This window comes from Paramisgurnus dabryanus, chromosome 1, assembly GCF_030506205.2.
Source record: "Paramisgurnus dabryanus chromosome 1, PD_genome_1.1, whole genome shotgun sequence".
Lineage (NCBI taxonomy): Eukaryota > Metazoa > Chordata > Actinopteri > Cypriniformes > Cobitidae > Paramisgurnus > Paramisgurnus dabryanus.
This window is the reverse complement of record NC_133337.1, coordinates 20,467,376-20,488,193: the sequence shown is the minus strand read 5'-3', so window position 1 is coordinate 20,488,193 and position 20,818 is coordinate 20,467,376. Positions and strand designations below refer to the sequence as shown.

The following is a 20,818-nucleotide window of genomic DNA, read 5'->3' as shown; positions in this document are numbered from 1 at the left end:
CGAAAACACGCGCTACTCGCCTCAAACGAATAGCTTTGTGTCATGCGAAAATATTCAACTCGAGCTAAATAAAGTTAAGTCCCGCAAGTAATCTAGAGCGAGTAATGCGATGCCCCGCGTTTGGTGTGTACGTATCATAAGAGTCAGAAGCGGGCAGCTTTACGATAATGTGCTTAGAGTCAACGTCAACTCGCAGTGGAAGTAATTAGATTCCCACAATCCTTGCATTCTTCGAAGTCCAGAAAATAATTTTTTTTTATTTGGAGACGATAGACTCTGGGATTTGTAACTTTGCAGATCGTTAACGTACTAGCACTCAAATACACACCAAAGGAAATGTAAAATCCTGAACAGGAAAACAGGGGCTCTTGAAATAGATTTTGATGACTTTAAATTTTTGTCCTTCTGCTTTGAGGCCATGTACTGTATATGACAATATCCTACTATGTTATGTTACGAAGTTGACAATTAAATTTGGTGCATATTTTTTGGATATTTTTAATGGGAAGTTTAACCACAGATTACTTGCGTTTTAAAATGTGAATGGTCCTCCCCCTAAATTGCAACTGCCACTGACTTGTCATAGTACATCGTGGATTTGCCATTTGTAAACCTTTTGGCCTTTTTTATACCACGTCTTTCTACATGTCCTGTCCCAGCTTTCTGTTTTAGTAGTTCTGTTTTAACACATAAACAAATGTACTATAGTACACTATGGGGCGGTTTCCCAGTCCCTCCAGAATAACGGGATTACGCAATTATGCATGATTCAATGCAAAACTCCGCATCAGCCAAAGTCTGCCAAAGTCTGCATATTTATGCCGGCCTTTTTTCAAATACGCTGGACTTTCGCCGTATAAATGTCAGATTTCTGCACGCAAAATATGCGGGGCTTGCATGATTTTATAATCCCAGCATTTTCGTAGCAAAAAGTCACATATATCTAAGCAGAAAGTTGAAAATTGTGCATTCTCTTCACACAAGCACAGTCATGTCCCCTGTTGCCATGGGAACATTATGAAGTGACATAATTACGCGACCGCAGTTTTTGCAAGTTTCTGCAGTTTTTGTTCCTGGAATTTTTGCAAGTTCCCACAAATTCGTTGCATAATATTGCATAAATATCCCGCATATTTCATCGCTTTTTTTAAGAAAACGTGCCACATGATCAATGATTTTTGCCTGCAACATTCACAAAAAAAATTAAAAATTCTGGAAGGACTGGTTTCCCGGACAGGGCTTATCCTAGTCCCAGGCTAATATTCATGATTTATTAAAAAACATCTTGCACTGACATCTTAACATATATCAGTGCCATTGTTTTGTCTGAAGATGCACACCAGTATTGTTTTTATAAGGTATATTTTTTTAAACGACTTAAATGTCTTAATATTATAAGGCCTTATTACAAGATAACTCGTCAATTAAGAGAAAACGCTTCCCTGCGAATGACGAGAATTTCCGGCTTTCCGCAATACAGCTAGTATCCACCAGGTGGCGCACTTCTGCAACTTATACAACCCGGAAGTAGCGCCTCATGTGAAAGAGAAAGAACTCCATGTATGTTTTAAAGATTGCTCTGCATCTGATCTCTATCAAAAATGCTTCACAAAATTTTTTGCTCAAAATTGGCTGCTTTTGAAGAAACCTACCCATATTTGAGAGGTGATAAAAAGAGAACTAATGAAGGTATGATGAAATGTTCTTTCATTTGATATATTGTTTGTTTATATATTTAAAGAAAAACATTTTCTGGAAGGCATTAAACTTTTGTGAAAATCATAAAAAATGCTGGCGCTGGCTGGCAACTTTTTTTAAACGCTGGTGAGGAAAGAGTTAATCTAAACCCTGTCTGGGAAACCGTCCCTTAAACAATAAACCTTTGTTAATAAATACCGAAAGAAATAATGAATAAAATGTTATATTAAAAAATTATATCCCATTTTTACTCAATTCTTAAACCTCTAAAGGTCTGTTTGGGAGGAGAAATACAACATAACATTTCTGCCAGAGTTCCAGCAGTCCCTTCTCATCTGCTGTCTCTGTTCAGGTTCACTTCATTCTCTCTTGTTCTCTGTGTAGCATCTCTTCTCTTCCGTGTCTCTGCATAATTAAAGCCAACAGACAGACAGCTCTGTGTTTAGAATGCTTAACCAGCAGTCACGCTGTATTTGACACCCGGACCACCATTAACACCATCTCTCTCTCTCTCTCTCTCTCTCTCTCTCTCTCTCTCTCTCTCTCTCTCTCTCTCTCTCCTATTGGCAAATGCTGGATAGGCTGGTGAAGGCAGATGGAGGCCTTTTATTGCAAAATAGTGGAGTCATAAATGAGGACTGAATGGGTTTACATGCCTTTGACTAGAGGGGAACCTGCAGTAATAAAACAGGCTGTTTGCCGACTCGCTCCATTGCTTCTACACCCCCTTTCAGATCTATCTTGTAATGAGGATAAAGGAAATATTAATTCTGGCTTGATATATGAAATTGCTGACTTAATTTCCTAGCGGTGTGAGCCAGTAATTTCTTCTGAACGCAAATTAAACAATTTGATATGCCTCTATTCAATTTCCAGCATACAGAAAAACAGGAAGAGTTTGAATGATATCCAATTCTCCCATCTGCCTCCTTATCTTCTGATATCTTAGTAGCTTCCTCTGGCTTAGATGTTTTGTATCATTATCACTGAGTATCGCTGCTTCTATCTTACTGTTTATATTTTCCTTTTTCTTATGGAGAGTCTGTCTCTTTCACTCTCTCTCCCTCTCTCTCTCTCTTTGATTGATAGGAATAGATACATACAACACCTCACCCAACAATCCACCTTTTTAATATGCAGGAAAATTGTCCACTATTTTCACCTTGTATCAGTTTTGAGAGAACTAATTTAGAAGAATGAATAAAGAATTATTTATGATCTCTTTTAGGTGCTGTGATGAAGATCAGAAAACTCATTTTGCTCTAAGGGACTTGCATATTGAAAATGTTCAATCTTTTGGTAAAAGCAATTTGAATATACAACATTCTGAACTGAATAAAAATGTGGATTTGCCGATTGATTAATGTTTCTGCTCATACCACAAGAAGACTAACTAGACTAACTAGCTAATTGTGATGTAAATTCATTACACACAAAAAAAAATGATTCAAGCCCTTCTTAGAAATGACACATTAAAATTGTGCTCAATTAATTTAAAATACCTCATTAAGAGCAATAAGTATATATATTTAATTAGTCTAACACAAAATGAATATGTACTATAATTTATTGATTTTTTTAATTGTGTTAACACAATTAGTTTGAGTCTGGGTTCTGGAAAAAGAATTTCCCAGCATGCTTTGCATGCAACTGCTTTTGGAGAGTATTTTTTTAATTAAGTGATATGTAATGCATTTTTAGGTAAAGAGAAAGATTTAATAGTGTTTAATGTTGGTTTATCTTATTGATTTAGAAGCGTTTGTGTAATATCTTTTCAAATTGTTTGGTTACCATCGTGCAGAAGAGTGGCACTTGTGGTTAGGTTGTGGATGTGACATATTTCTCTCAATGAGCACTAACGGTGTTAATGCCTGGTTGGAGATCAGTCTCTTCTCACATGCTCATCCAAAGTATCATATGTTATTATTATTAGCATGCTAACATGTGCTTATGCTAATTAGTATGATATAAAAACGTTTTATATAAAATAACAGAATTTAGTTATTCAGACTACACTACATTGAGTTATTCAAACTACTCTAAATCAAGTTATTCAGACTACACTCAATTGAGTTGAGGCAATTCATTGAGTATTGCCATTTACTTTAAATTGAGTTGGACTAACTCAATATATTTTTATTGTGTAAAGCAGTTTGTATGAGTTATGGGTACACATTCATATTGGATGGAAATCCTGCCCACAATTTTATTGAGTTAATCCAATGAATAATTTTTTTGACATACATAACATTTTTATGTAATGTGTTACAAAATTAAATCTTGAGCAATTGTTTTAAAACCTAGTGAGCTTTTAAAAGCTATTTTACACTTTAAAGAGCCCCAATTATCTGATTCACGATTTTACATGTGCTTTGGTGTGTAAGTGTGTAGTAGTACATGTTAACGATATGCAAAAGGTACAAACCCCAAATTAAACGATGTTGTGAGTTATCATCTCCAATTTAAATCTTTTCTTGGACTACAACAAACACATTGACTGTAGGCAACAGTTCACTTTATGGGATGGGTGACTTAGGGGTTGTGTACACCAAAACTTTTACGCCCGCGGCCGGCGCATGTTTTCAATTGTTTCCAATGGAAGCTCGGCGTTTTTCAAATAAGCCAGCAGCTAGCGGGTTTTTTCCGCGCTGAAAACCGGCGCTCGGCGTTTTTTTTCGCGCTCGGTGCTGAGCGTCGAGAGTTGAAAGAGATTCAACTTTGGGAGAAAAGCTCCGCTCGTAAATGTCAGTTCTCACACGGCCGCCCAATCACAGTGGAGGAGGGGCGGGACATTACCACAGCAACCAACTGGCTCGCAGCTGAAGTATCACAGCTACCAAAGCGCTCAGCTGAAGAAAGCTGGCACTCAGCTGAAAAACAGCTGGCATTCGGCGTCCTCAAGGCGTTTTCAGCTGCGTTTAAAAGTTTTGGTGTACACAACCCCTTACAGAAGACCATCATTATCATAATTCCTCCTGCTTTGGACTCATAGCCTGTAAGTTAACTCCTGTTAGCAGCCGAATCTTTCAAACATGGCAAGGAGTGTCACGTTTCCATCTGACATCAGAGGTATTCAGACAAATCACAACGTACAGATAAGCTGGCCAATCAGGGACAGTTGTGTACAAAAGCCATGCGTTTCAGGAAGAAAGGGAAATCTGGAGCTACAAAAATGTACTGTATGTGGAAAATAATGTGTTTTTTTTAACCATAAACCACATGAACACATTGCATTATACCAAATACACACCCCAAAAAACTTTTTTTAGCAATGAAATAGGTACTCTTTAAAAAGTAAAAGTTGGATCAACTTTAAAAATGACTTTAATTGGTAACACACAAAATATGTAAAGATTTTCAAATTAAAATTAAAATCATGTTTTGGTGTTACCATTTAAAGTTTTTTTTTAAGTTGATCCAACTTTTACTTTTTACAGTATAGGAGAGGGTGTTTTCAGGTAGACAGCAACATTGTGCACCTTCTCATGGCCAAAATCAATCCCATGATCCATTGCGACAAGCTAATAAAACAACAGCTGCACCCAATTCTGAGGCTTGATCCTTTAAAGTCGTGGCCTTCGAAGGTCAAAACAAAATGAGACAGTCTAGTCTATGGAGATTTCCTAGTTGTGTCACCAGCTGTTCACACCCATCAGTCCTGACATAGTCAGATGTTTCTGAATTAAAAAACAAAAAAGCAAAGAGAGATCTGTCTCAGACGATGACATGTTTTTGTCCTGTGGCCGCTACAGTACCGTAGCTTCTCTGTGCATTACGAAAGGTATTAATAAACACAGCACCTTTAAGACTAACTGTGCATGCTAGTCTCGTTCAATGAAGTCATTAGGAGGCATTTCTAATTTTGGTTGTCCTATAAACAAATAAGTAACTGTCCTCTCAGTAAATGACTAAAGACGTGAACTCCACTGCTTCATTCTCATTGGTTGGTGCTCCCGAAAGTCGCTCATCATTTGCATAAAGTTTAACTGTTCTCAACTTTGTCTCATAGCTGTCCTACTTCCCGTCACCAACGGTAGCTTTCAATCGCGTCACCAGATCAAGAATGTGATGCATTGCCGTAGTTTAAACTACACAGCATTATATTAAACAACCATCCTTATACATATAAAAAAGCTCAGAAGCAAAAGCCGCTAAACACAACCTCCATCAAAAATAAGATGATAATATTAACCGAAAGCTTTCTGCAAGTATTATACATTTATCAAATACTTTAGCTTTAAATCCACTTAATGCCAGCCTCAGGCACTTCAGAAATACTGGCAGAATTCGTTAAACGCCACAATGATTTTACAAAAGTGAAACGACCGTAGACTTGCAAACTTGCATCCCTTTTGAGTAGGGGAGAAATGGGGCAAAAGTAATGAGGGACACAGGTAACAAAGCAATTTTCTCAACCCCTTGACTACATTTGTATTCCAAACTATTACTGCATGTTCAACACACAACCCTTGACGAAGCTATTTTGTTATCGTTTCCAATGGGTAGGTCCGGAAAGCTTTAGTCAAGCATGAAAAGTAAATTACTGAAGAAGTATTTTTGTCTAAATACATGTTGTGTTTCTCATTTCATGTGTTACAGTACCACTCAATCTATAGGTTATTTAGTGATGTAACACAAGTTTGCCTTCTCAGAGTTTAATAGTATTAAAATAAATCAGGTTTAAATGTCAGGAGTTCATGTAGGGATAAAAGTAACACTTGTTACTTTTATCCTGCTGCTAATACTGTTGCATTATTTTTATTTTTTATATTGTTTAAACATATAACTATTTTTTATGAATATTTTATGAAACGGAAATTTAAAATGAAAATGTAAATGTTTTGCAAAGTTAAAGGACAACATATGTATCCAGGTACAATCATACAATCATAGTCATATATATTTAATAAAAACAAGAGTAACACAAAAAAATCGACGAAGTCAAAAGTAACAATGCGTTACTTATGTTGAAAGTGAAATTATAAATTATACTGAAGTCGTTCTATATATGTACAAAGTACTACCTGATAGTGATAACACACACTACTAAGTTATTGACCACAGCAAAAATATATCTTTGTCTAAAATGTTATCTTTTAAATTACGTTTTCTGAAAAATTGTACTTTTGCATCCGCTATCCCCTACTTGGATACTAAGGTACTAAGGTTTTAAATTGTTATAGTAATATCAGTCGTCACCGGTTCGCAGTGAATCTCGGGTTAGGCAAGGCTGTAAGGGATCCATTCATTCTGTCCTTCGTGTCTCGGGGGGAAATATGCATTTTCAAGGCCACATTTGAAGGAGACAATAAAAGTGACATACACTGTAGGAAAGTTGGGCAAAACTTGTGCTGTCCCTGGCTCTATGTAACACTTTTCTGCTTCTCATTTAAAAAATTCCCATTATTTGTAGGGGTGAACCGATAAATGCTGATATTCACTAATATTACGATGCCGATAACTTTTCTGAATCGCACAGACGATATTATTTACAGCTATTTCATGTACTACGGCTTTTGGTCAGTAAGTCCTTATCGATCTGAAATCACTGTTAGTTTGAGTGGTTTATAACATGCATTTGAAAAAGCAGCACTCGTCAAACATTATCATTATGCATATTCTTCTTTATTATCACAAAAATACCTGAAAAGGTTTGAAGAACAGCTAAATAAATACATCCTTAAGCCATTTCCTGGAGCTGCGTGTCATAGCTGCATAGTTTCTGCACGAGAGCGCCCTCTGGCTTTTGGATGTAGCGTCATGTCACTGTAATTCATTGAGAAGCATAGCAAGCATCATTGGCCGATATATCAGTGCACCCCTAATTATTTGAAAAGTAGCTGGATTTTCAGTTTGATTAGAACAGTGTCACTTTTCTAATCACGTTTTTAAATCTCACTAGAGACGAGGGAGCACAAGCTATACTTGACTCAATAGCAAACTAAAATATTTTAGGTTGTTCAAGTCTGTGGATGAACGTTTATTAACATGATATGACATTGTGGTAATTTTTCAGATAAATTCCTGGGACATCCCCCACTCAGCATGGCTTCTGTAATTAATGTCTATTATTAGCTCCGCTCCAACGCCCCTGACTGTATGTTCATATTACCTTGCGGTCTTTAGTACAAGATTGATTTATTTTTACTCTTTCCCTCTTGCTGTGGCAGAGAGCAAAAGACATCTGTGTCAAAATAATGATGACACACTGTGACGGGCCAATCAGAGGCAGGATTTATCCACACGATCATTTGGCCTTAAAGGTGTCCTGTATAACATTTTGGAAGAGGATCTCTTGACAGAAATGCAATATATTATACAGTACATGACTATATTTTCAGTGGTGTATAAAGACCTTACATAATGAACTGTTATGTTTTAGAATGAGCCATTTTTTATCTTCATGCAGGTCCCCTTACATGGAAGTCGCTATTGTGTACCACAATGTTGGAAAAACTGCTCTACAAAGCGTGTTTTGACACTACATTGTCTCAGACTATGACATGTTTGTCCTGTGGCAGCTACTATAGCTTCTCTACGCATTTCAAAATGTAGGGGTGAGCTGCGGACTGAGTTGTTTGTTGCAATTCACAATCTCACCCCTAAAATCTACACACACAGCACCTTTAAGATAAACTGTGCGTGCACAAAGTTTTTGTGTCGATCTGTCGTCGCTACAATAGTCGCTGGCTGTGTACATGCAGTTTAAGTCTCCAGTGATGACAATGTAAACATGGTTATGATCCAGACTCAAATGTAAGCGGTACAGTAAGCAGACAGCTGGACTGTCTGATGCTTTCAGACTCTGTAGTTTGCAGAATCACTGTGGTCCGTGTTGTATTTGTACAGCAGGAGCTCATGACTCCAGCAACAGGGAGCGGATTACAGTTGACGGGTTTATCTTTCACGGTCACTCGAGTGTTATCAAGGAATCTCATACTGAAGGGAAAAGACTTCCCCTACAGATTTTCTTATCGGATGAATTGTAAATGTGGACTCAAGGATCAGACTCTTTATTCATGTCACTGCCACCTGTATCAATGAGACTGCAGGGCAAAACAGAGACACTGATAAGGAAAGTGACGTATTTGCCAATGAATGATAACCCATACTCTGCATTTAACCCATCTCAGTGAGTAGTGAACACACACAGGAGCAGCGGGCACCTATCACATGAAACAATAGGTTTAAGGTGCCTTGCTCAAGGCACATTAGTCGCAACCTGTCGGCCATGATATATATCAATGATATTTGATGCAGAGACATTTTGTTAGACTACATTAAATATGATCCAGCTTAGCTTTATAATTTATTATGCCCCTTGCTCAAGTGTTTGCTTTCTTGCAAAACTCACTAGTAAAAACATGATTGTACCATGCTAATGCCATAATTGGTTTAGCGGTGTATTGCCTGGTGGTCACTACCTAGGAACAGCATGTTAACATCATTGTATAGACGGTTTCATTGAACGCATTTGGGTGATTCTCACAAAATCCAGATTTAGAAGGAGTCCAGCATCAGAATTTTTTAAAAGCCCTTGAAGCCATTTTTTTGCACATATAAGATTAAGGTCTGAACTTTCAATAACCATTAATTTTAGAGAATTTAAAAATGTTTTCTTTAGAATTTTTTAAATTTTTTTAGGTTATCATTATTAAAAATGATCATTACCGCAACATGATATAACATTAAAATATATGCATTTACAAAGTCATGTTTCGGTAATGAGAACTAAAAAGTTGTCTAGGTACTATGACAAACAAAATTACCATTTTATCTGGATAGAAAAATTAAGAACTGCTTACCTGGTAGCCATCTTGAGTGTCACAGTCAATTATGTCCCTACCAACAATTTTTTTTTTAAATGTTAGTTCCTTGAGGGCTTAAACAATGATTGAAAATTGTTGCGGAGGATGAGAAAATTGGTCTTGGACACATTTATATTCCTTATTATTGTCTCTACATTTACCAATGATCACCAAATGTTTCTTTACTGTAAGTGTTTATAGTATAACATGCACTGAACCTTTTACTTTTTTTTTATTATAAATATTTCCATGTCAAAGAACCCAAATCCAGTCATGGAACGGTTGCGGTAATGTAAATGTTCCCCTTAAATGTGTAAAAACAACAAATCTGGTTTAAAATCATGTGCAAAATAGTACATGATTCTGTGCTGATCTTACTGGATCTATCTGCAGCTTTTGACACGGTCAATCACCCCATCCTCCTGTCGACTCTCATGTCTATGGGTGTCACTGACACAGCGCTTCTATGGTTCAAGTCGTACCTCTCAGATAGGTCATTTCGGGTATCCTGGAGAGGTGACGTCTCCGAACCCCAACGTCTTGATACCGGGGTCCCTCAAGGCTCTGTGCTTGGACCGCTGCTGATTTTGATATACATGACATCCCTGGGCTCTGTCATTCGGAAACATGGCTTTTCCTACCACTGCTATGCAGACGACACTCAACTCCACTTGTCGTTCCACCCTGATGATCCTACGGTTTCTGCCCGCATCTCGGCATGCCTGAGGGACATCTCACTCTGGATGAAGGATCACCATCTCCAGCTTAACCTTGCGAAGACAGAACTGCTTGTCATATCATCTGAACCAAAGATTCAGCACAACTTTTCCATTCAGCTAGGTTCCTCGACCATCAAGCCTTCCAAGACGGCCAAAAACCTGGGAGTGGTCATTGATGATCGGCTTAGCTTCACGGAGCATGTTGCCAGCACCGCTCGCTCTTGTAGATTCATCCTCTACAATATTAGGAAAATTAGACCTTTCCTAGATGAGCATGCTACACAGGTCCTGGTCCAAGCTCTTGTACTGTCCAGGCTGGACTACTGCAATGCGCTACTGGCAGGACTTCCAGCCTGCACGACCAAACCCCTACAGATGATTCAGAACGCAGTGGCAAGAGTGGTCTTCAATGAGCCAAAGAGGGCGCACGTCACTCCTCTCTTTGTCAAGTTACACTGGCTTCCTATAGCAGCCCGCATTAAATTTAAGGCTCTGCTCCTGGCCTTTAAAACCACCACTGGGTCAGCACCCCCTTACCTTCGCTTGCTTATAGAGCCTTATGTACCCTCTCGATCACTGCGCTCTGCCACCGAGCGACGGCTTGTGGTACCATCTCAAAAAGGGAAGAAAACACTAACGCGTACCTTCTCAGGAACTGTCCCACAACTGTGGAATGATCTGCCGGTCGTGACACGATCAGCTGACACTGTAGCTGTCTTTAAGACTCGGCTAAAAACCCATCTCTTCCACCATTACCTAACTTCCTAATTACAGATTTACTATCTTTCTTTAGTTACCCTTCTCTTTATCTCTTTCTCTATTTACCTTCCTCTTTATATAAAAAAAATAAATAAAAATACTAACATACCCTTGGCTATGTATTTTGTGTTGGACTTGATGAGACTATTTCCAGTGCACTTATGTATTGCTGTTCTTATGTTGCCATAATTGCTTCTCTTGTTTACCTCACTTGTAAGTCGCTTTGGACAAAAGCGTCTGCTAAATGACTAAATGTAAAATGTAAATGTAAAAGATGTTTGTAACTGTATGCTTCTTATTTTGATAATCTTACTTTGCATTTACTTTCTTTTATTAAAAATGTTTCATGACACCTCATAAATCTCATTTCGCGAGAATCACCAATGCGCGTTGTTGCGTTTACGCGTCTAGGCAGAACATAACTTTTGGTCTCTGTTTGTTTAATGGTCTGGCTAGTGGCTAAACTGAACTAATACCTCATTGGAAATAACAAATGTTAATGAGACGGCGATCATGGATTACCACTATGTTATGGGAGATTTGGCACACGATCTGTAGTTAAGATTGTGTACATTATATAGTACAAATTTTATAGAGTAACGTTAGCTCAGTGTAGTTTTTGATACGCTTTAGCTATGATTTGAACTTCACATCTACTTGTTGTTTATTTAGCTTGTTATCAGTAATAAATTTTTTGCTGGGTTAACCGGAATTTAAGTTTGTTCCACGAAAGCCGTTTGTTTATGTTGTTACTGCTGAAACCATCTATATTAACATGGTAATTATACAGTTTCCTTGGATATAATACAATACCATGGTATTTCCAATTGATACCATCACTGTAGGTACATCCAGAGTAAAAAAAAATTCTATTTCTGTTTTGCTTGCCTCTGTTTACGGTTCCTGAGCCATTTTAAATCCAGTTGGATTCTTTTCCAATTTTTGTACGGATAAGGTAAAAGCTCAGTTTAAAGGGTAATGTGTGGCTTTTGTTGATTCCCGTCTCTGTGTCTTTGCAGGATTACTTGATGACGCACATGTACGGAAACGCAGCGAGAGATGACTTGTGGAACAAATTGTCAGAGGTAAGATTTTACACAGTCAGTCCTCTGTACCATCTCTGCGTAAGAGCTTTATTCACAGACTTTGACTTAGAAGTGAAATGTTGTGTGTATAACCTACTTACATTCAGTCTGCAGGCAGATATCATATAGACTCACACACTGCATATAGATCAGAAGACATTATATAACTGCTCATAGACAGCATGAACCTATTCTGATTAACACTTACATCAACACAAGGTTTTAAAGAAATGTTGAGTGGGAAATAGTTAAATTGCCTTGTAGTTCTTTCAGCGCTCATCTCAAAGTGTCAGCTATCACAAGCATAGGTGTTATAGTTATGTAAGGTATAATGTTGAACATGCTCCATTGATCTGGACAGGTTGATGTTTGGAGAAAGCAAGAGAGTCTTTGTTTCTGCTTCACACCAGCTGGAGTAGTGCTGATAATGTGTCTTTGATGTCTTTGATGATGCTTTTTAGTTAGGCAGCTCGGAGATCCTTTGAAAACAATTTCTATAAAAAAACTGATGGTTGTCCACTGTGCCATGTCCTTTATGGTAGCATTTTGAAAGAATGAAAAGGGACAGTGTTATATATTTCCCTCAGGGACAAAACATTACTAGCAGTTTCCATTTATGAGCCATGCGGTTTAGTTTTATGCTTCAGCTCTTTAGAAGAAGAAGAGCAGCTTCAAAATCAGACTTATAAATCCAATCTGCCTCATTCCTGCACAGACTTATTAGATAAACTAGAAATAGCCAGCCTGTGATGTACTCACGTGTGCAGTTTAAGAGAAGAGTGGGGTTTAATTGCTTTTATATTTACTTTGGGTTTTTAATTAAACATCCAGGATGGTTTTTATTTACTTTTTTACATAATTATAGTCATACATTAAAGGGACATTCCACTTTTTTTTTTGAAAATATGCTCATTTGCCAGCTCCCCTATAGTTGAACATTTGATTCTTACCGTTTTGAAATACATTCAGCTGATCTCCGGGTCTGGCGTTAGCACTTTTAGCATAGCTTAGCACAATCCATTGAATCTGATTAGACCATTAGCATCGTGCTAAAAATAACCAAAGAGTTTTGATATTTTTCCTATTTAAAACTTCACTCTTCTGTAGTTACATCGTGTACTAGGACCGACAGAAAATTAAAAGTTACGATATTCTAGGAAGATATGGCTAGGAACTATACTCTCAAACTGGCGTAATAATCAAGGACTTTGCTGCTGTAACATGGCTGCAGCAGGCGTAGTGATATTATGCACTGCCCAAAATAGTCCCCTGCTATTGAAAGTAACCAAGGGGACAATTTTCTGGCAGTGTGTAATATCACTACGCCTGCTGAAGCCATGTTACATCAGCATGTTACATTTTCCGCCGGTCTTAGTACACGATGTAACTACACAAGAGTCAAGTTTTAAATAAGGAACATATCGAAACTCTTTGGTTATTTTTTACTGCGATACGAATGGTCTAATCAGATTCAATGGATTGTGCTAAGCTATGCTAAAAGTGCTAACGCCAGACCCGGAGATCCGCTGAATGGATTCCGAAACAGTAAGAATCAAATGTTTAACTCTAGGGGAGCTGGAAAATTTGCATATTTTCAAAAAAGTGGAGTGTCCCTTTAAAGGTGTTAAGTCTAAATCCACATATAAGTAGGAAATGACACTTTAGATTTAAGAACAATTAGTTTGAGAGGTTTTGGATCAAGCAGTTTATGCTTTTCTGTAGTGTCCTTGCTGAGGGGACACAACCATACATTTTGCCGGTCTCTAAACACAATCAGCTCTATTGCGATATAATCCAGTTTCTTTGCACCCTACAGTATACTCTGAGCTGTATTATTGTTTTGATGGTGACATGTTTGTGATGTATTTTGGTGTTTGATATTTTGTGTCACAGGCCATGCAGAGGGAGGGGAAGGACATCAACATTACAGAGGTCATGGACCGCTGGACACTGCAGATGGGCTACCCTGTGGTGACAATCAGCAAGAATGACAGTCTTGACAACACTGTCACCATCTCCCAGGAGCACTTTATTTATGACACAGATGCCAAGATCAGAGATCCTGAGCTCTTCAACAAAAGGTAGTCCACCATAAACATGATGAGTTACGACAGTAAAGGGACACAATAGCAGTAATTTAACCGCTTGAGATTAATTTCGTGAGCCTGTCATCTCATACAACTGAGAAATCGTAGGGAGAGCCAAAGAGCGGTCACTGTAGTAACAGTACCACAGTAGTTTCATTGATATTTAACAAATGTGACTTCTAAAAAAGCAACTTATTTGCACAAGACCCAGTAAACAGTTGCAAAATCACTTAATACGCAACTAGAAACATTGCAAATAATGAATCAGAATTAAAAAGGTAAAAAATGAGAAAATGAATCACACAGGGGGAGCTGTGATGCTTGTGGCTGCCACTTTTGGGGATGTATATGAAGTGTTTGGTTCTAAAACGCGATAAACGCCATAAAAAATTAGTTACAGCCAAATTAGTATTGTATCAGGTCAGTATTAAAAAGTAAATTTCGTAATCTTTCGCAAAATCCGATATACGCCGTGTTATTCCATCATCTTTTCCCAAAATGCGATAAACGCCAGTCCTCCTTCTCTGCACAATGCAATAAATCCGATCAACAAATCACAGTGCACCATTCCACGCATTGTAAACAACAATGGCGGCGCACAATACAGAATTTTCCTCATCTACTTTGTACTTTGTGATCAACAAACAAACAAAAACAAAATAATACTTTGACGGCATTGATAAACCTGTGGTGGTTTTCTTTGACGGGAAAGAAACGTAAGCCATCAAAATCGAATAATTTACACAAGAGGAGAGACGGAAAATGGGAGACGGAAAATGTCGGCTGTCGCTTGTTCTCCCAACAGCGTCAAGCTTCTGTCATGCTAACACATTGACCCGAGGGGATCTTATGAAAAACTTTTCATTATTTTTCTTGAAGTCAACGAAAATCAAGCAGGACCAAAACATTTTATAGCTGATTGCTGTCAAAAAAGTTCAGCGACGTCCCAAGGATGACGGCAGCAATGACAGTGATCTTAATATGACAAAGTAAGTGTTTTGATTAATGCCATTAATGTTAATTCAGTGTATACCACTAGTCAACTATATGAATATAACATGGCAAAGATGAATGTACATATATTGATTCAACAGATTTATAGCATTTTGTGGAAAAAATAATCAGTTTTTATAATAAATCTATGGAAATTAAATTACGGATTTAAATTTTTTATGTTTTTATAATCTAAAGATGCTATGTGAAAGTTTGTAACAGAAAATAATGGTTTTCATCTTGTCACTTTCTTGATATAGAAAACAAGTTTTTACCAATATTGGTCAAAATGGATTTATTGCGTTTTGAAACCAAACTCTTCATATATGTAATTTCCCATTCCACTCAGTGGGATCTCCCTCCAGTCACTCTTCACCCTTCTTGCTAAAATCGCTAAAATATTTGCTAAACATCTAGGAAAAAAAAATATTTAGTGGATTTAAAGCGAAAGTATTTGATGAACGTGTACTACATGCTTTGACCATTCGGTCAATATCATTACCTCTTTTTACTGGAGGTGACATTAAATGGCTTTTGCATCTGAGCTCTTCTAATTTTCTTTCATCTAAAAGATGTCTGATTTGTCATACTTTTTGTGGATGCAATCCTTCACTTCCTTCATTTTTGCGAATAGCCCTGCACAGTGACCCATCTGATGTTTATATCTGTCTCGTTTCAACCTCCCTGCGTATTTTTAGCTGATATGCAAACAACCTGCCAGAGTGCAGGAGATGTTGGCACTACTAGAAATGTTAAAGGTGTAACACTTCGGCTAAGGCTTCGAGAGCCTAGCAAAAATGTGCTGACAGAAACACTGGCATCAACAAAAGGTAAAAGAGGAGGTCAGTTTGAATGTATTTCACACCCCGTCTGTTTCATGCACCCTGCCAGGTGATTAAAGTTCAGAGAACTTGCAGCCAAGCTGGAGAGGTATAAACCTAGCTGGACAGTGGAAAGACATTTCTTCAATGCCACTGTGCTTGAAATACATGCTGGTTTTGCTCCAAAATGAAACTGTATATGAAACCCTAATTTCTAAACTTATTATATAAGGACTGCAGTCTTATCAAAAGAGTTCACATGTTTAGTGCCAAGGGACGTCAAATTAAATACTGTCTTCTGCCATAAGAAGCCATTAAGAAATCCACCACCAACTATTTTGTTTAGCAGATGTTGGGCTGGTTTTTGTCTGTAGAGGTTAATATCCTTACTGTATTACCCAAGGTAATATGTTCTTTTTTCCAGCCTATTCTGTCTGTTGCACTTTTACACATGATCTCAAATAGGTTTCATATAGTCTCTGGATGGTTAGGTCTAATGCAAGCCTACAAAGAACAAAAGTAAAAGTGGTGTTGGCTAAAAGTGTGAAAATCTTCCAACACATCACACATGCTGAACTGTTCAGACCCTAGTGGCTCATTATGGGCCACTGAAGCCAATAGTCCCTAAAAAGATTCAAAGATGTTATTACACCAACACCGGCAGTCAGACTGAGATCTCACAACCAGTGACTTCAGAGAAAGAGAGAGAGAAACAGAATGAGAGAGAGAGAGAATAAGGGTGGATGGAGGTTAATTACAGTGAATTTTGAATGTGGATCCATTTCAGACCACAGCTCTTGAGGTATTTTTCAAAGGTTCATTGCAATTTATAAATTGCTTTAAGTTTTAGTTTACTTATCAAGCACATATGAATGCGTTATTCTGCATTACCATATTCTACATCAGGAGTGGGGATCTGGGTCCTGGAGGGCCACTGTCCTGCAGAGTTTAGTTCCAACCCCAATCAAACACACCTGAAATATCAATTAAAGTCTTCAGGACTACTTCGAAATTAATTTCAGGTGTGTTTGATTAGGGTTGGAACTAAACTACGCAGGACAGTGGCCCTCCAGGACCAGGGTTCCCCACTACTGTTCTACATGCATTAATCAATTTTATAAATAATCTTACCGCTACAACCACAACTATTTTATTAGGTCTTCATTAGCAGTAAATTAGGAGTCTATTGAGGGTAAAATGATCATAGTTAATAATTAAAAAGTGTTACCAAGACATTTTTTTAAATAAAGTGGATAGTTCCAGCTTTAAAATCTAATAGGCTTTATGCCCAGCTGCACTACTTCCTGAACTTCAGCCAGCTCCTTGTTTCATGTCTGCCATTATTGGACAAACTGATTAATCCAGGTGTGCCTGACCTCAGTAGTCACAAACAAACTGATTAATCCAGGTGTGCCTGACCTATTTTCAGTGGTGAATTGAAACATCATAGTGAACATACACTCAAAAATAACTGGGTTTAAAATTACTCCATGCTGGGTTAAAAATGACCCAATGTTGGGTTGTTGTTATGCAACCATGGGGTATAATAACCCAGCAGTTGGGTTAAAATAACCCAGCATTGGGTCAATTTTTAACCCAGCACGTGTTCTGTCCAATATTTACCCATTATGGGTCAAAAATAACCCAGCCATTTTTTAGAGTGTAGTCTGCTGTACAGACTAAAACCATCACAGTTGCTTTTGCTAAAACTCTGGGCCAAGAGTTTAACCAAAACTTCCCGAGGGATGTAAATAACAATGATAACAGACGCTTTCATAAACGAAAGCCACCAAATGATCGGCCTGTGGAGAACTTTCATTTTCTTCTGCTTTCTTCTCTTGTTCGTTCACAGATTGTTAAACACAGATTTATGTAAATGTATCAGTGTGTGATTTTATTTTAACACACACAGATGCTTCTGGTATCACTGAAATTCATAAGAATTGTAAAACTGCTCATATACAGTACAGAATCACACAACATCTCTCTCTATGGGCCTCTAACAAGCATGTTTTTTTAAAGATAGTGTTTCCAGCAGGCTTCATAATGCTTAATTTTATGCTTATTGTGTTCCCAAATGTGCACCAATGAACTTCTTCAACTTCTTCCCAGAGTAAAGTTGTTTTTAGCAGTGTTGCTGCCATAATTAAATGTTGTTTATTGTTTAAGTGTCCTTATTGAGGCACATTGAGACACAATTAAGATATATTAAATGAGACGAATCATCTTACTGAATGATTTGAGGTTTGAGTCACCATCAGTCTGAAAAGGATTTAGTCAGTACCTGTCAGTTTCAATTTAACACAAATCTAATGATTCATCCTCATTCACTACAACCAAAATAATTGTAATCAAGTAACCAAACTTGTTATTCTCATACAAGGGCAGTCATGGCCTAATAGTTCGAGTCAGGCATTTTACCCAAAGGTCCCTACTCCAATCCTCACAGCTGGCAGGAAGCGACTGACGTGCCAGTTGTTCCCTGGGTGCTGCAGTTAATGGCCGCCCATTGCTCTGGGTTTATGTGTACACTACTCACTAGACGGGTTGAATGCAAAGTTCACATTTTGAATATTTTGACAATCACATCACTGAAATTATAAGTGTGATGGTTGGAAAGGTAATAAATATTACATGTCTTCCCAGCAATCTGCATGATTTGAATCACATTTCCAATTTTAATATGTAGCTTAGTGGTGCTTCCCTTAGCTGTTGGTTTTCTCAATTCATGCTGGCAGACCACACACACCTCAGCGTTTGCAATTTTGACAGGCTGAGAGGTGGACATGCAGCGTGACAGCTGTCAGAGAGGGTTGTACTTGAGGCGCACTCATACCTTGCGATGGTCGTGCACACACAATGAAAGCACACATCTCAGATAAATCTACATCAATAGGATGTGACTGCACAGAACGTGGCAGCTGGCGAGAACCAGGATGTGAAAGTGTATGTAAAAGTGAGGGAGATAGAGAAAAAAAATTGCTTTAGGCTTTATAGCCATTTTACATTACCTGTTGGTACAGAAACTCCTTTCACACGGCATGTTGATCCCAGAAAATGGCCGTCTGAATGCAAACATATCCTGGAATTGATCCTGGGATCACTCCCGGGATGGGGACCTATTGCTGTAACATTCCCAGACACGTCCTGTGTCAGAAGCAATGTTGTAAGGGTGTGTCATTGCATTTTTATTATTGATGTTTAAAATCTTGAGATAACGTATAAGCTATTAATCTCTTATTCCTGTGTTTGTGTCATTTCAGCTTTCAGTGGCAAATCCCCTTGACCATCACTGTGGGAAACTTAAGTCACATATCAACAGAAACCACCATTTGGGTTTGTAACCATACAGGTAAGAGTTATGCAGAACGTTTCCGTAAGAACCACAGACACTGAATTTAAGTTTTCCTTATTAAATTGAACTGGTAGAAATAAAGAGTAATTTTGGCAAATATAATCTTTTAAAATGGTTTACATTCACATAAACTTACTTTTGTCCTAGTAATAAGGGAAGGGGTTTCTCACTTTTTCTGCCATTCCCCACTTTAGTTTTAAGTTAGGCTTATATTGAACTATTTTCCCCACCAGCGTTTAAAAAAAAGTTGCCAGCCAGCGCCAGCATTTTTCATGAATTTCAAAAAAGTATAATGCCTTCCAAAAATGTTCTTCTTAAAATATAAAAATTCAATATATCACATGAAAGAACAGACCCTCTGCTTTCAAAAAAACAACCGTTTTTTAATCATACCTTCATTAGTTCTCTTTTTATAGTACCTATCAAATATGGATAGGTTTCTTTAAAAAACAAAAATTTTATGCAAAATAAAAAAAAGATAATTAAATTTTTGTGAAGGATTTTTTTTTATATGGATCAGATGCAGAGCGATACTCAAAACTTACACGGACATACAGCTGTTTGTCCTAGGGGCGATACCTCTGGGTTTCATACGTTTTGCTTATAAAATAATAGCGGTATTTCGGAAAACCGGAAATACTCGTCATTGGCAGGGAAGTGTTTTTCTTAATTGACGAGTTATCTCGTCAATGGGTGCGTTTACATGCACAGTCTTACGCCGATTATGCTTAATAAACTGATAACACGTGGGGTCATGGAAAGGCGTAAAGCGGTTTTCTTTAAACGGGGAAAGCCCATAAACAGCTTATGCAAAAACCGATCGGCACAGGTAGTTTTTTGCTCATTACGCCAATTTCGCATGGCATGTAAACACCTTAACCCGCTTTCTCACGGTTTTGTCCATGTGCGCATGTCTCCGCGTTTAAAAATATAAATGTCACACGTGGAAGTAAGCGCAAGGTAACGCATAAAAGTCTCCGCTCGACTAAAGCAGTTGGCAGAGAAACTGTTAAAATAGAAGCTTATGTTACATTTACAGGTTCTGCAGACACGATGAGAGATACAACAGTACAGCTTAAGACAGATATGCCGTCGGCTTTTTGATCGACTATTATGTACTATAGGTGGTGACGTCACTGCCTGCGAGAAACCTGATAATTCTCCAAGTCCCATGTAAATGCAGTTGACTGCATAGCCGGCTTATTGATTTGCATGTAAACGCATGAAAACAGTTTTCTATAATAAGCAGATTTTTGATAGTTATCCGCTTATTCTGTGCATGTAAACGCACTCAATGGCGTGGATAGAGTTAAATGTGTTGTTTTGAGTGTATGGTCAATAAATCAAGGAATTAATAGAGATGGGCACAAAAATGACAAAATTTCCTCTTGTTTGTCACGCCCCACTTGTAATGTTCCTATTACCAACCACTGCGGCCCGTCCCACACTTTGAGAAACGCTGCATTAATGGCAATTAATAACAATTGTTTTGA

The 20,818-nt window shown here is 37.8% G+C and overlaps 1 protein-coding gene across 1 annotated transcript in view; it reads left to right on the top strand.

Moving 5' to 3' along the window:
• Nucleotides 1-20,818, top strand: part of LOC135749885 (thyrotropin-releasing hormone-degrading ectoenzyme-like) — a 117,399-nt gene that overhangs the window by 65,861 nt on the left and 30,720 nt on the right. Inside the window, exons 8-10 of the mRNA XM_065268569.2 lie at nucleotides 12,004-12,069; nucleotides 13,963-14,150; nucleotides 19,234-19,322. Of these exons, the coding sequence (XP_065124641.1) occupies nucleotides 12,004-12,069; nucleotides 13,963-14,150; nucleotides 19,234-19,322 (343 nt within the window). The remainder of the gene's footprint in view (nucleotides 1-12,003; nucleotides 12,070-13,962; nucleotides 14,151-19,233; nucleotides 19,323-20,818) is intronic.